Genomic DNA, 17,920 nt, shown 5'->3' on the forward strand with positions numbered 1-17,920 from the left:
CCAATCATCCAAAATCTACTATTGATAGCATCATTACCGCTATCAATCAGAATCTCTAACTTGTCTGCAGACGAAGAGATTTTTTATCAACATGCACCGGTATACAACAACGCTCTAAAATTAAGTGGCTTCAAAACTAAAATCTCATATATACTTAGCATGAGATTTAAGAACAAGATGGCTGGTCTACTACCTGACCATGTCACGGAAATGCAATGCATTATTTGATTGCAACCAATATAAGCCATCAGTTAGATACTTATATAAAGATGTTAGGAATAGATACTGGAAGCGAAATAGTGACAGATGAGTAATACCAAGAGCTTACATTCTAGAATACAGGAAGTCATATGGTTTGCCCCCACCCCACCCCCTTTTCTCTTTGGGTAAGAAATTTGCCCAAGTTTTTTAAGATTCTGAAGGAGAACTTTCTTAAGAATCATAAATACTACATCTGTAATAAGTCCTCCATCAAATTTTATTACTTGGTAATGCCGAATTTGGTCTCCATTACTGCATCTATTAATAGAAACAAATTAAATTGATAAGTGCACTGGATGTATTCCTCTGTTGGTAACCCTGGTATTGGGCAGATAAGCTCTAATAAGCCTAAGGTTAGTGTTACAAACCATTTACTTCCACTGGCTTTGTCGACCCCCTGTAATGAAATATCTGAAGGAAAGAATGCGGAAAGCCACATAAGTAACGTAAGTATTAGTAATAAGGATATGGGTGGTTCTGGTAAATCTTGTAATTGTAGAAGCCCTAGATTATGTCCCCTTGATGGATTCTGTCTGACTACTAATGCCATATATAAATACGTTGTTTAAGAGGAGGGTAATTTGGATAGGTTTTACATAGGCAGTACTGTCAATTTTAAGGCTAAGTATAGAGCCCACATGAATACGTTCTCGAATGAAAAATATTGTAACTCTACTACACTTGCCTCTTATATATATAGTTTAAAGAGGAATAAAAAAAGTTATTCTCTTGAATGGTCTGTTATCTCATCGGCCACATTTGGATTTTGCTTTTTACGTGCCTCTGGCACGGGTATCACAGCTACAATTTCCTTTTGATTTTCATTTTGATGTTGATGTACTTAACTCAATAGGTCTCCTCAAGCACAACAGGTCACCCTACGAATCAAAGGTACTTCTGAATGAAATGGGGCGGGTTATGCGAAACTGGTGTAGGATACAGCTGTGAACTCACTATATTTGCCGGGTCTTCGCAGTCACAGCATACCTCCAGATGTTTCGGTCTTTCATCATTGCCTCCATGAGGTCCAATGTTCAAAGGTCATGCTTCACCACCTCATTCCATGTCTTCCTGGGTCTACCTCTACACCAGATTCCTTCAACTGTTTGGGAGTGGCACTTCTTCACACAGCTCTCCTCATCCATCCATAGTACATGACCATACCAGTGCACACGTCTCTCTTGCATGCCACATCTTATGCTTCTTAGGTCCAACATTTCTCTCAGGGCGCTTACACTCTGTCGTGTGTGCACACTGACATTACACATCCAGTGGATCATGCTAACTTCATTTCTTTCGAGCCTACAAATGTCCTCTGCTGTCACGGCCCATGTTTTACTGCCGTGATGCATGGCTATTTGCACACATGCATCGTACAATCTACCTTTCACTCTGAGCGAGAGGCCCTTTGTCACCAGTAGGGGTAGGAGCTTTCTAAACTTTGCCCAGGCTATTCTTATTCTAGTGGTAACACTCTCTGAACATCCACCCCAACTACTAACTTGGTCACCTAGGTAACGGAAGCTATCAACTACTTCTAGTTTCTCCCCCTGGAGTGTGATGGAATCTGTTTTCTGAGCATCTGTGGTGTTTATTGCTCCTGTACATCTGCCGCACACGAAAGAGATCTTCTTGGTTAATCTTCCTTTGATGTTGCTGCACCTCTTATGTGTCCATAGCTTACACTGGGTACATCTTATGGAGTTTCTACCTACACCCTTTCTGCACATCGAGCAGGGCTACCTACCTGATGGAGTGTGTGATGTGTTCGCCTTCCTACTTAATAGAACTTTGGTATTTGCTACATTGACTCTAAGGCCTTTTGATTCTAAACCTTGCTTCCACATCCGAAATTTCTTTTCTAGTTCTGGTAGTGATTCTGCTATGAGGGCCAGGTCATCAGCATAGAGGAGCTCCCAGGGGCAACCTGTCTTGAATTCCTCTGTTATTGCCAGGAGGACTATGATGAATAAAAGGGCTGAACCTTGGTGGACTGAGGGCTGAACCTTGGTGGACCCCTACTTCTACCTGGAATTCTTCACTATACTCATTGCCAATCCTAACCTTACTAATGGTCTCTCTGTATTAGGCCTGTACAGCCCTTATTAACCATTCGTCAATCCCCAGTTTCTGCATCGCCCACTAGATAAGGGATTAGGGGACCCTGTCAAAGACTTTCTCCAAGTCCACAAAAGCTAAGCATAGGGGTTTATATTTAGCTAGGTATTTCTCCTGCAGTTGTCAAACCAGGAATATGGCATCAGTGGTGCTTCTACCTAGTACAAAGCCAAACTGCATCTCATCTAAGCAGACTCTCTTTCTAATCAGATGGACTATGACCCTCTCCGTGACCTTCATCACCTGATCCAGCAGTTTGATACCCCTGTAGTTATTTCTATCTAGAGCATCACCTTCACCCTTGTTGCAGTTGACTATGGTGCTGCTACGCCAGTCATTGGGTATGACTCCATCATGAACTACCTGGTTTACAATGCGGGTGACTAGGCCATAGCCCAAACCACTAGTTGCTTTAAGCATCTCAGCAGTGATTCCTGATGGGCCGGGGGCTTTTCCTGGCTTCATACCCTTAATTGATTTATCTATCAGGGAGCTGTCTATTTGGATAGCTGGTCCCTCTACTGGGTCAACATTTGGCAGGCTCTCCTCCTCCTATTCATTCTCCACGTTCAGCAGTCTTTCATAATGGCTTCTGCAAGCCTCAAAAAGAAAAAATCAACCAGATGCAACAGACATAATTAAAAAAAACTTAAATAACAGTCTTCCACATGGGTTTTGAAACTGCAACTCCAAATCACCAATCAAGGTTGAAAAATGTTGCCAAAATTGTACTATGAATATTGAAAGTTATTCACTTAGATTGTATTGAATATGATCAGAAATGGAACTTTTTGTGGGGCATCGTAAGAAGGTGAAATAAATGTTGCTTGAGTTAATCAGCTGACAGCACAAGAATCTGAAAGACATATAAGTGTAAGGAATGGTCGTCATGGTCATAATAGTTATACTCATTTTATTATGGTTTTAGATGAAATTGTAGTTATGCTGTCGGTTCAAGTGGAACCTTGTTTGTGAAACAGGAGAAGAGAGTCATGAAAATAATTACACAAGAATGAAAGTAAATTGTGAAATTGCTTGAGGATGCTCAAACAATTCTGCTTTGATGGGAGTGACAACAGGTTTTCAAGCATAAGTACAGATTATCCCCACACACACACATTGCAGCATAATTTCCAGAAAAATGGATACTTTTTCATGAAATTTTCAACAAATCCCACTTCGATGCTATACATTCAGAGAATATATATGGATTCATGGGAAAGAATAATTTCAAGGGGGTGTGGAGAGGAGTTTCGGAAAATTCACATGTGGGTAAAATATTCTCCAAGTGGGTGGGGAGAGGAGTTTCGAAAAAAGACCAATCAAGAAGACCATATAAGTTAATATTTTTTTATTACATCCCAATCAATTTTCACGATTTTTAATCTCCTCCTAACCGATTTTCATGATTTTTTTGCACTGAAAAACTGTGGGAGGAGCCTTTTTGGTACTAAAACCAAACTTTTTAAGATTTTAATAGGAAAATCTGTGAGGTTTGGCTGTTGTTTCTAGCACATCCCAAGACCATCCTCCTTGTTTCTTTCTCCCTGTCATATGTATTTATGTTTTTAAATATTTTTCTTACCATAAACACATTTATGCTATAAAAAACATTTGAAAATTTATGATTTTTTTTCAACTCCACTCCCTGCCCTCCATTCTTTTGCTTATAATTTTAAATATTGGAGAGATGGAGAAGGTAATTTCTGACTGATTAAAAAAAGTGGGGTGGGGCTATTTAAAAGATAGTTCATACTTTTTCTGTTAGAAAATATTTTTTCTTACTCCCACACATACATACACGACCTCGCAAGATTGAGGTGGGGGTCAAAATTTAAATTGTCATTTTTTTGGTTGTTGTTGCTTATATCCTACCAATGGACCATGCGTGTGTTACTTCTGCATCATCATTCCATAAAATGTGTGCATGGGGAGAAAAATATTGAAAAACATTAATACATGTGAGAGTGAAAACCAGGAAGGTGGTCTTTGGATGTACTAGAAACAACAGTCACATCTCCCTTAAATCGCACACTTTTTCCTCTGAAAGTGCTTACATATCTTTTCTTCTTTTAACGAAAAGGCTCCTCCCATGGTTTTTAGGTGCAAAATAGAAATTGGCCATAATCAGCCTGAAGGGCAATGGTGAGAGAGAAAGGGAGTGAAAAAATCATAAACTTTCAAAACTTTTTTTCATAAAGAGATACCCACCAAATCATTACCAAGGCTGTGGTGAAAAACAAATGGGAAAATCACTGTCAAAATGGACAAATTCCAACTTATGTGGTCTTCATCTGAAACTCTGTTTTATTGAAATTCCTCCCTACCCCTTCGGAAAAATTTTTCCCACAAATTTCTTTATAATCATATTCTATGCAGTTTGAAAGGTATTTCATTAAACTTTCATTACAACATACCCATTTTCCTGAAAGTTATGAGGCAAAAAAGTGGGGTCGTGTGAAAACAAACAAACATATTTTTATAAGGACAGAGATAAGAATGTGTGTGTGTATAATTGTAATATGTTGTATTACTTTATATTACTCTAAGTATTACTTACTTTACTGGACAAAAGAAAGTTAATGGATTCCAATTATATAAGAATTTGTTGTAAAAAACATTTTCCGCAAATTGAGAGACCAGTTTTGGAAAACTCAAGTGATTCTGCTTTGATGGGAGCAAAAACAGATTTTCACAACAAATTCCCATTTAGGTTGAATCTACACCATTACAAGGATATCTAAAGAAAATTTTATTTTCAAATATCCATTGTATAGGCGTAGGAGTGGCTGTGTGGTAAGTAGCTTGCTTACCAACCACATGGTCCCGGGTTCAGTCCCAGTGCGTGGCATCTTGGGCAAGTGTCTTCTACTATAGCCTCGGGCCGACCAAAGCCTTGTGAGTGGGTTTGGTAGACAGAAACTGAAAGAAGCCCGTCGTATATATGTATATATATATGTATGTGTTTGGTTGTCTGTGTTTGTCCCCCTAACATCGCTTCACAACCGATGCTGGTGTGTTTATGTCCCCGTAACTTAGCAGTTCGGCAAAAGAGACTGATAGAATAAGTACTAGGCTTCTAAAGAATAAGTCCTGGGGTCGATTTGCTCGACTAAAGGCAGTACTCCAGCATGGCCACAGTCAAAAGACTGAAACAAGTAAATGAGTAAAGAGTATTGTCCTTTAAGTGATGAAGAAACAAATTTGGTGGGGCACTCTTGTGTAGGTATGCTGTATGTGTAAAAAACATATGGTCAAATACACAGTATGCGAAGTGCTAGAAATAGGAGTCAACACACCACCGATTTGCCCATCCCCATTCCATTTTTGGGAAAGAAATGCACAGTTATCTGTGGAATGGTTAAATTAATTGAAATGACATAAAAAATTTTATCTAGTGTTTTCAGTGGTCAACATACCAACAAAGAAACAAACTTTTTTATAAGGAGAGAGATGAACTATTACTTATTTTACAGGACAGAACAAAGTTGATTCTTTACTGAATTTTAAACTTGGGTAATTTTCCTTATGTTGCCTTACAATTTACTTTCATCCTTGTCTAATTGTTTCATTAGGCTTCTTTTTCAATTGACTAAATAGGCACCAAATTTAGTTAACCTAAGACCTACATAATAACTATAATTTTATCCTCATGCAACTTCACAATTTACTGTCATTCTTGTGTAATTGTTTTCATGCATCTCTTCTATGTCACAAATGAGGTTCTACTTGAACCTACTTTATAACTACAATTTCATCAATATGTAACTTTGCAATTTCAAAAATATAAAACCAATAAAAGGGAGATAATAATGATATGATTAACAATAGTATTAATATTAATAAGAACAGGAGTAGTAAATATACCCTGAATAAAAATATTTAAATAAACTTAGGTCTAATGATAATAAATATACACCATATGCCAACCCAAATACACCCAATGATGTTAAGTATAATGAAGATAATTATATTCGGTTTATCATTCCTTACGCATGACAAATAAAAACGAATCTGGTCAAGCTATTTTACAGATCTATATCTAAGCACTTTAATAAAGAACATAAATATTATAAAATAATACTAAAAGGATTAGAATAGGTTTTTCAGTATCTAAAAGTTTGTTTAGAATTATCTCCTCCTTTAATAATAACAATAATATTGCAGATAATGATCTAGCTAGAAACTATGATTGTAGATATAAGGATAAATGTTTATTTAATAATTTTTGTTTACAGAACAATATTGTATATAGATGTAGGGTGGATTCGGAATGAAGAAATTATTTTTACATAGGGTCTATGGAAAATTTTATTAAAAAACAGATAGCAAACCATGAATACACCTTTAGGAATAGAGATAGCTTTAACAGTACTAGTCTGAGTAAACTAATTTGAGAATTGAAGGATAGTAAGAAATCATACAAAATAAATTGGAAAATACTTACTCATGCTAGATCGTATAAAATTAATGATGCTAGATGCAACCTATGTATAGATGAATTATATCAGATATTAATATCTAAGAATAAATTGCTTAATGAAAGATCTGAGAGTGTCCTATCTTGTACACACTATTCTAATATGTGTTTAGAAAATTTTATCAAGTTGTGTATATCTGTACTCATATATAACCATTTATAAGTGTACATATATGTGTATGTATGAATAATTATATATTTGTGTATATACATGTAAATGCTTGTATAGATGGGCATATATTATTTTGTATTTATCTCATGCCATCAATATATCGTTTATGCATATGTATGTATTTGCACATGTATATATGGATATATATATGTATATATATATGGATATATATTTGTATATGTATATATGTGTATGTGTATGGATTTATATGTATATATTTGTATGTGAATCTATATGTATGTGTACACATATGTCTATGTGTGTATATCATTTATTAATGCGGGTATTTGTGGGTATATATATGTATGTGAATATATATATATGCATGTATGTATGTGTTTTTATATATGTATATGTGGATATATGTGTATGTATGTATATGTACATATGTATGTGTGTACATGTGTATGTATGTATATAAGTATATATATATGTGTGTATATGTATATATATGTGTATGTATGTATGTGTGCATGTGTGTGTGTGTAGATATGTATATATTTGAGTTTTGTCATCTCAATCTATATAATTATTTAATTAGAAAATTGATTATTAGTGGACCAATTCTGAATTGCTTCATTTTAGGTCATATTCTTGTAGTTACTGTTAAATTTATCTTTATACTAGTATTTAATATTAATTACATATCACAAATAAGATGTCTTCATTATGCTAAATGAACGGGTGTATAAATACATTTATTCCATTCATTATTTAATTGATGATAATTATAATAATAAATAGTTTCATTTCACTTACTAAATAAATTTAATAACCAAAATAATAATTATTATAGTATTGTATAGTTTATAAATTGTATTCTTATTACAACAATGTTGTTTGTTAGTTCTGAAAGTATTGATAGAGTTTGGGTATGCACTATGTATGGTCCCTCATTTTGTAAATAATAATATTGATTAGTTCCTCGAGAACAGTCATTATTTGCTTGGTTTATATTAATGATTTCTATTGATTCACTAAATACTCCCTTCCATAATATATGAATAACAATCATTATTTAAGTAACTTCAAATCTGGTTAGTAAATTTGATTTTCATTACTGTAGCCTGAATATATATCTATGGGGTACTTTGGTTATCGCATTTACAGCCTTAAGTCTATATTAATGTTTATTGCAGAATTCCCTACCATAAATTAAGTAAACACGGAAAATTTTTATTAGGTTTCTATTCATATCCACTACAGAATTATCCCTCCGAGAAAACAATAAAGATAGAAGATTATTATTAGTTAATTTAAACAATAATTTTTTTAATATCAATTAATTTAAATAAATAGAAGAGTTGTTATATTGAAGATGTAATTGTTTATATATTTTTTGTTGCAGTTATACATAGGGGAAGACTTGGATACTTAATTATATACATATATATATATATATATATATACACACCTATCTTATTGTTGTATGTTGTAGTGACAAGGGTCTATCTTAGACATGAAAGGGTTTTGACTGGTATGTGTTTGAGATGTAATGAAGTGAATTTTGATGGTTGGGGATTGCACGTACTTGGTTGTATCGTCTGTTAGAGTGTTTAATGCTCACGCTCATAATACATAGACATTTGAATTAATTTTTACAATCCAGCCATCCTTTCACACAGAATTTCGTCTATCTTTAAACCATTACTCTGAAGTGACTTATATATAGGAGAACTGTTATTGTGTATGTATATCAGAAAATGTATATAAGTTGAAACAATTTGTTGGCCTTTTATGTTTTTTTTTACTAATTGTTTATGTTATATAATATTATGTTATATTATATTCATAGTGTATCATTTAATATCTATACATATAAATTTGACATGAGCAATTCTTTCTTGTCTTGGGATTCATGGTCAAATGGCTGGGTGGAATTGCACGAAAAATTACACAGATGTGTAGAATGATCCGGTGGTGATGCTGGGCCTTGTATCTTTTCATAGCTCCCATGGTTACTGAGATAATCTACTATAATAATACTCTTGTGTTTATGAATGAGAAAGGAAGGGGTGATGTCATTTTTTCATAGCTCCCATGGTTACCGAGATAATCTACTATAATAATACTCTTGTATTTATGAATGAGAAAGGAAGGGGTGATGTCATTTTTTCATAGCTCCCATGGTTACCGAGATAATCTACTATAATAATACTCTTGTATTTATGAATGAGAAAGGAAGGGGTGATGTCATTTTTTCATAGCTCCCATGGTTACCGAGATAATCTACTATAATAATACTCTTGTATTTATGAATGAGAAAGGAAGGGGTGATGTCATTTTTTCATAGCTCCCATGGTTACCGAGATAATCTACTATAATAATACTCTTGTATTTATGAATGAGAAAGGAAGGAGTAATAGATGAATAAGGAAGGGAGGGGTGATGTCATACTTGGGAGTGTATGCTGAAAAAATAAATCAAACAACGTTTCAACTCTGTGTGAATATATGTGTGTATGTAAAAGGAGGGAGTATGTGAATGTGTATGTGTGCATGTGTGCGCAATAGAATTGGGATGGTTCGTCTTTGTTTCCTTAGTATTTGGGTTTATTTTTTGATTTGGTTGAATCTTGGTTTTTTTTTTTGTTGGTCAGTTATTTTTAACATTCTAAAATTGTATTTTAATGTAAGCGTGCCCAAACAAGTCGAATGCTTCCACAGAGCAGGTTTTACACCCATATCATCTAAACTGACTGGGTTTATAACCTACTAGTTATAATATAAATAAATTATTGGATTGTCAATAGTATCTCTCTCTTAAATTTATCTTTGTAATTGCATTATACCAATATTTATATGGTATTCAACTGATGTACCAGTGAATTGGAAGTTTAACATACCCCCTTTGACGGATCTCTTTTCCTCAGTTTGTTACTTTATATATGTGTCTATATATATAAATATATACAGATACATATATATACCTATGTATGTATATACACACATATATATATGTATGTATATACTTATATACATATATATATATATGATGTATTTTTAAAGTCTTAGGGAATAAAAAGTATTCCAGATTATCAGAGCATTTTACACTTTACTAATGCAATGTAAACACTATCATTTCTAATATTATTACAAATTTTAGATTTTACCAATAGAACTGCAACTCCTATTTCAGGATAACCTTATTGTATGGAAAACACATAGAAAGTTACATCCAATAAAATAATATAATCATTTAAAAACCTGCTATAAAATACAATAAAATTATTTGAAGAAATATTTGAAAAAATATATATAACTTACCTGCTATTAGTCTGTATATATAATTAAATCCGAAGGCGCTCCTGGAGATTACCTGTGTGGGTACCGTCTTTGTTAGAAGCTATCCAGAGGCAAGTAATTTATCGTGTAAACCATAGTTTATAAGTATAATCATGTAGAGAATGGAGAAACCAACACAGGAATAAGCAAGTCGATTGCGCTAGTGAGCCATTAATTTAATCAATTAGGTAGAGATTATGTAATGTTACATTTACGATCGTTTTGATTTGCCAATTTAATTGGCAGATCTCTTCAGAATGCTGAGAAGTCTGTTTGAATACATGGTGTGAGAGATGAAGGTATAGAAAGGTGGAGGATATACTAATATAAAAGAATGTATATAGTGGTATGAGAATAGAGGTAAAGTATAGTGAGTCTTACATTTTAGTTGAAATCAGGGTTAAAAATATTTCTGCGAAGGAGAGGTAGGGTGGGTGCTGTTTAAGTCCGTAATTCCAATCTTAGTCAAGCGCATTATGCACGTGGTTGTTGTAAATCAAGCATTCTGAAGAGATCTGCCAATTAAATTGGCAAATCGAAACGATCGTAAATGTAACATTACATAATCTCTACATAATTGATTAAATTAATGGCTCACTAGCGCAATCGACCTGCTTCTTCCTGTGTTCGTTTCTCCATTCTCTACATGATTATATATATATTTACACACACACATATATATACATATACATCATCATCATCATCATCATCGTTTAACGTCCGCCTTCCATGCAACGGCCACGCTCAAAATGGTGCATCTCATGTGCCACCCGCACAAGAGCCAGTCCAGGGGCACTGGCAACGATCTTACTTGGCTTGCCGGGTCTTCTCACGCACAGCACATTTCCAAAGGTCTCGGTCAGTAGTCATCGCCTCAGTGAGGCCCAATGTACGAAGGTCTTGCCTTACCACCTCAGCCCAGGTCTTCCTGGGCCTACCTCTTCCACGGGTTCCCTCAACTGTTAGGGTGTAGCACTTTTTCACGCAGCTATCCTCATCCATTCTCACCACATGTCCATACCAGCGCAATCGTCTCTCTTGCACACCACAACTGATGGTTCTAATGTTCGGCTTTTCTCTCAAGATACTTACACTCTGACGGGTATTCACATTGACATTACACATCCAACGGAGCATACTGGCTTCATTCCTTAAGAGCTTACGTATATCCTCAGCAGTTACAGCCCATGTTTCACTGCCATGTAGCATGGCTGTTCGTACGCATGCGTCATACAGTCTGCCTTTTACTCTGAGTGAGAGTCGCTTTGTCGCCAGCAGGGGTAAGAGCTCTCTAAACTTTGCCCAGGCTATTCTTATTCTAGCAGCTACACTTTCAGCGCACCCACCCCCACTACTAACTTGGTCGCCCAGATAGCGGAAGCTATCGACTACCTCTAGTTTTTCACCCTGGAATGAGATAGAAGTTGTTTCCTGTTTGTTTACAGTCTTTATTGCACTTGAACATCTGCCACAAACAAAGACTAACTTGCTAGTTAACCTGCCTTTGATGTTGCTGCACCTCTTATGTGTCCATAGCTTGCACCGGGTACATCTTATAGAGTTACTACCTACTCCTTTTCTACATACTGAGCAGGGCCATCTACCTGAAGGGGTTTGTGTTTTATCTACCTTCCTACTTATTAGGATTTGGGTTTTAGCTAGGTTGACTCTAAGGCCCTTCAATTCTAGACCTTGCTTCCACACCTGAAACTTCTCCTCTAGTTCTGATAGTGATTCCGCAATTAGGGCAAGGTCATCAGCATAGAGGAGCTCCCAGGGGCAACCTGTCTTGAACTCCTCTGTGATTGCCTGGAGGACTATGATAAATAAGAGGGGGCTGAGGACGGAACCTTGGTGGACCCCTACCTCTACCCGGAATTCATTGCTGTACTCATTTCCAACCCTCACCTTACTGGCAGCATTTCTGTACATGGCTCGCACAGCTCTCACTAACCATTCTTCTATCCCAAGTTTCCTCATTGACCACCAGATATATATATCATCATCATCGTTTAACGTCCGCTTTCCATGCTAGCATGGGTTGGACGATTTGACTGAGGACTGGTGAAACCGGATGGCAACACCAGGCTCCAGTCTGATTTGGCAGAGTTTCTACAGCTGGATGCCCTTCCTAACGCCAACCACTCAGAGAGTGTAGTGGGTGCTTTTACGTGTCACCCGCACGAAAACGGCCACGCTCGAAATGGTGTCTTTTATGTGCCACCCGCACAAGCCAGTCCAGGGGCACTGGCAACGATCTCGCTCGAAAATCCTACAGGAGCCAGTCAGGCGGTACTGGCAACGGCCACGCTCAAAATGGTGCATCTCATGTGCCACCCGCACAAGAACCAGTCCAGGGGCACTGGCAACGATCTTACTTGGCTTGCCGGGTCTTCTCACGCACAGCCCATTTCCAAAGGTCTCGGTCATATATATAGATATATATATATATATATATATATATATATATATACACATATATATATACAGATATATATGTATACTAGCTGTTTTTCCGGTTTCACTCGGGCAGTGTGGTGGATTTGGTTAAAGGCTATTTCCTATGTATATTTTGAATAATAAAAAGAACTAAAAATAAAAAATTAAAAAATTCCAAAAACAAAAAAAAGTAAGAACAACCTAAAAACAATACGATGCTAAGGATTTTGCGGGTCGATATTGTAAAACTAACTTCATTTGTGTACCCATAGCCCCATGTAGTTACGGAACCTTATTTGTGGTATAACCTCGCCTTAAAAGAAAAATATATGGTAGTGCGGTTGTTGTATTGGCGACACAAGAATGTTAATCGAAACTGTTCAAGATCAATTATAGGTTGGACGTTCATGTACACTGATTAGAATTGTGAATTTCAATTATTGAAAACGCGTTCCCGGATGGATACAATTGTGCAGAGTCCGTTTGTCTCAATATGGAAAAGCTGTTTGAATATCGACGTTTGAAGACATTTGTAACTGAAGTTAAAAAAAACATAGTAATTAGAAAGAGTGTAAGCTATAGCTTTTTTTTTTAATGCACAAAAAATTGAAATTATTTTTTTTCTGTGCCTCTGATTAAAATTTTCGAAAAACAAACCCAGCCACATTACTTGGAAAAAAAAAATCTTTATTGTGCTGGTTTTTCGTAAAATTTCGCGCATGGGAAAGGCAACAAAATCGCCCCTCCCCACTTTGAATGGGATATTCCTATCTTAAAAAGTAATAATCGATTATCTCGGTAACCATGGGAGTTGGAGAGCAATAAAATTCTCCTGAACATGAGCGGACCATGCTGCCGCTCTGTGCTGAATTTCACGCGATTCCACTGCACCGTTCTCGAGTGAATCTGCCGACACTCAATCAATCAATCAATCAATCAAGCAATCAAGAACACTGCAATTTATAGTATAGATATGTATATATATATATCTACATAGGATAGGAGCACTCCGTCGGTTACGACGACAAGGGTCCCAGCTGATACGATTGACAGAACAGCTTGCTCGTGAAATTAACGTGCAAGTGACTGAGCCATCTACAGACACGTGTACCCATAACGTAGTTCTCAGGGAGATTCAGCGTCATACAGAGTGTGACAAGGCTGACGCTTTGAAATACAGGTATTACTCATTTTTGCCAGCTGAGTGGACTATACATCCTGCTGTAGAAACACTGCCAGATGAGATTGGAGTATGGTGCAGCCGCTGGCTCTCCAGACTTCAGTCAAACCGTCCAACCCAATGCAGCATGGAAAACAGACATTGAACGATAATGATGATGATATATGCTCTTTGCTCTTTTACGTTTTCAGTCATTTGACTGTGGCCATGCTGGAGCACCGCCTTTAGTCGAGCAAATCGAACCCAGGACTTATCCTTTGTAAGCCTAGTACTTATTCTATCGGTCTCTTTTGCCTAACTGCTAAGTTACGGGGACGTAAACACACAAGCATCAGTTGTCAAGCGATGACAGGGGGACAAACACAGATACACAAACATATACACACACATATATATATATATATATATATATATATATATATATATATATATATATATATATACGACAGGCTTCTTTCAGTTTCCGTCTACCAAATCCACTCACAAGGCTTTGGTCGGCCCGAGGCTATAGTAGAAGACACTTGCCCAAGGTGCCACGCAGTGGGACTGAACCCGGAACCATGTGGTTGGTAAGCAAGCTACTTACCACACAAGCACTCCTATATTTATGTATACTTAAATATGTATAAATATGTCTATATATTTATATACACACATACAAACACATATGTATATATATACATATGTGTATATATATATATATATATATATATATATATATATATATGTATATATAGATGTATACATATATGCATATACATATGTATATATACATACACACACATATATATACACATATACACACACACATATATATATAGACATGCATATACATACATACGTATGTGTGTGTGTGTGTATATATATATATATATATATATATATATATATATATATATACACACACACACACACACACACACACACACACACACACACACACACACACATCATATACATAAGCTGTTAGTAGGTAGTAGGTAGGTAGAAATACTGATGATATATATGTATTTTTTATTATTTTGTATAAACCTTTTGTCTTTTTTTACCAACTTTTGTAGTGTGGTGCAGATTCCTTAGGAAGTGATCGATTGGGCTGTTTTAATTTAAGTGTCAGAGGTCATGGGTATGTATTTTCTTCTTGGAAATGTGCAGTTATTAGTTTTCCTGATCAGAATGGTGAACTTATTTTTACTTACCTTTTGATTTTCTGAAATTCACTGTTTGAGATACTCTAAAAGGTGACTTATTTTATTGGAATAGCTACTTTAAGAACAATATACACTCATGAATCTTATTTAAATTCTCATGTTTTTTTTCTGTATTTTTGTGTTTATTGTAAAATAAGTTGGTCCATTTCTTACATTGGCTGTTTTGATGGAAATTCTTTTAAATGCAGTAAGGCTTAGCTATTTGTTTTCAGTCATAGTTTAGTTTCCTTCACTTAGTTCCTGTAATAAATTGCTAAAGAACAAAAACCTGGTTGGCATCATTATTATCATCATCATTTGACATCTGTTTTCCATGCTGGCATGGGTTGGACATTTCGAGAAGATCTTTGTTGAGCTCCAGTGTCAACTTTGGCATGATTTCTATGATTGGATTTCCTTCCTATTGCCAACCACTTTACAGTGTGTAGGGGATACTTTTCTCATGTCACCGACAGAGTTTGTATTTTGCTACATATATTTCGTTAAGTTCTTTATTATTGTTAAAGAAAGGATGGCTGTTAACTATGCTTGTTTCTCCCTTCATTGCAAATCCTTCTTTATCATCATCATTTAGCGTTCATTTTCCATGCTGCACCAGGCTCCAGTCTGATTTGGCTTGGTTTCTATGGCTGGATACCCTTCCTAACACCAACTACTCCACAGAGTGTAGTGGGTGCCTATTATATGTCACCGGCATGGGTGCCTTTTAAGGTGTCATTAGCATGGCTGCCTTTTATGTGTTACTGGCACTGGCCACGACTACAATTTCACTTGGCTTGATGTGTCTTCTGAAGCACAGCAAATTGCCAAATGTCTCATTCACTTGTCATCACCACCATGAGACTCAACATCTCTCATTGCCTCTGTAAGACTGCCTAATGAAAAGAAATCAGTAATAACAAGAAGCAACTACTATTAGGTCTTTCAAGCAATTGATCTGTAACACACAGCTATGAACATTTCTGTTAGTTTCAAAAAATAAAGTACTTTATTAAGAAAAATACACGTTTTAATGTATTTTGAAAACATAATTGAATGTGCATCTTTTCCTGTCTGCAAGTGCTAAATTATACTGGATAAAGATTTATTGCCAAACAGATCACTATCAGTAAACAGGCTATGTGATACAAAACCAGAGTAGGAATACATTTATCCATTTATTCTTGAAATGAAAGCATTGCTCTGTTGGTTTCCCTTGAAGATTAAAAGTGTTTTATTTAAAACATTTGATTTTTTTTTTATTAATCTTCTCACTTGAGTGAACAAACACACCATAGAGTATCGAGAACAAGGCAACATTGCCAGTATTTGGGTCATGATGAAATGTGTCCAGCACACTATGAAGTGGTTGGCAAATGAGCAGAAAGTTGACAACTGGTTGAAAGGACTGTTTAGTTTTGTTGAGGGCATGACAACCTCCTTAGTACTGGTGAGATGATAAAATTCACCCAGTCCAGTCTGTAAAAAGGTTGATGATAGGAAGAGCATTCAGCTGTAGAAATCAAGGCAAAAACAAAACATACAAGTGAGATATGGTTTTCTAACCTGTCTTGAAGGTCTGTAACCCTAGTAATCTTGATCATTATTTGTTGTGAACAAGCTCATCTACAATTGAAAGATTAACTCTGTGAACTAGTCTCCAATAAAATAATATAAAATCTCCACTTCTTGAAATATTTGGATAGCCTTGTTGTTTGTGAAAGCCTTGTTGTTATGAACAAATACGTAATAATGTATTTATGCATATACATACATACATGTGTGTGTGTTTGTGTCTGTGTATCAAAACAGAAATCTGGAAAAATTTAGTATTATTTATTTCTCATTACATATATTTCATTTCCTAATAGCAGTCACACAAATATACACAAAAAAAAAACATGTAAGATATCTCCTATTAGTAATTCTTCTGACAGAGAATTAAAATAATTTCATATAACACACACACACACACACACACACACACACACACACACATACATATTGAGAAAAGAACAGAGCTAATGTTTTTTTGGACTTCAGGTTGCATTGCATACTTTGACTTAATTGAAATCCATAGAAATTGTATAGTTTTAAGTCAGTAACAAATTTTAACATTCAAAACTTTAATTAGTTGTATTGATGCATATAAAAACCATTAATTTATCTTCTAATGAAACTCAGTTTTTTTTATATTTTATGAACTTGTTGCTAAAAATTACTTTTCAGTGAGTGTGTTCGAGTTGTGAAAGGTTATGGTCTACCAATGTTAGTATTAGGTGGAGGAGGATACACAAAAAGGAACGTGGCTCGCTGTTGGACTTATGAAACATCAGTTTTGTTGGATGATGAAATTAATAATGATTTGCCATACAATGGTAAGTATTCCATTTAATGCTTATCATAAAGTAATGTTGGATCTTTTCCTTTTGGCTGGCACATAGAAAAAATAATTTTTTGTAACTAAACACTTTCAAATTTCATATACTGGTAGAATGTGTCATTTAAAACATCATTTACTCTTGGCATTTTACAGAAAATTGTTTATTTTCGAAGTTATTTCGTGTTAAAGTTGTCTATTTCGGTAATTTCAACCAATCAATGACGTCTATTGAGGTGAAAACAATTACTGCTGTTGTTTGTCAACAACAACTATCGGCGGTATATATTTCATTTGTCACTGTTATTTATAACATCGTTCATGCGTTTGTACTGGCTTTAGCTTTAGGCTTTTAGGGTTAGGGTTAGGGTTCAGGTTTTAGAGTTAGGGCTAGGGTTAGGGTGTTAGGGTTAGGG

The 17,920-nt window shown here is 35.5% G+C and overlaps 1 protein-coding gene across 1 annotated transcript in view; it reads left to right on the plus strand.

The window, feature by feature from the left end:
* LOC106883266 (histone deacetylase 3) overlaps positions 1-17,920 on the plus strand; it is a 57,135-nt gene that overhangs the window by 24,547 nt on the left and 14,668 nt on the right. Inside the window, exons 10-11 of the mRNA XM_052974630.2 lie at positions 14,996-15,060; positions 17,354-17,502. Of these exons, the coding sequence (XP_052830590.1) occupies positions 14,996-15,060; positions 17,354-17,502 (214 nt within the window). The remainder of the gene's footprint in view (positions 1-14,995; positions 15,061-17,353; positions 17,503-17,920) is intronic.

The sequence above is a fragment of the Octopus bimaculoides genome, chromosome 19 (assembly GCF_046866305.1).
Source record: "Octopus bimaculoides isolate indiv1 chromosome 19, ASM4686630v1, whole genome shotgun sequence".
NCBI classification, from domain to species: domain Eukaryota; kingdom Metazoa; phylum Mollusca; class Cephalopoda; order Octopoda; family Octopodidae; genus Octopus; species Octopus bimaculoides.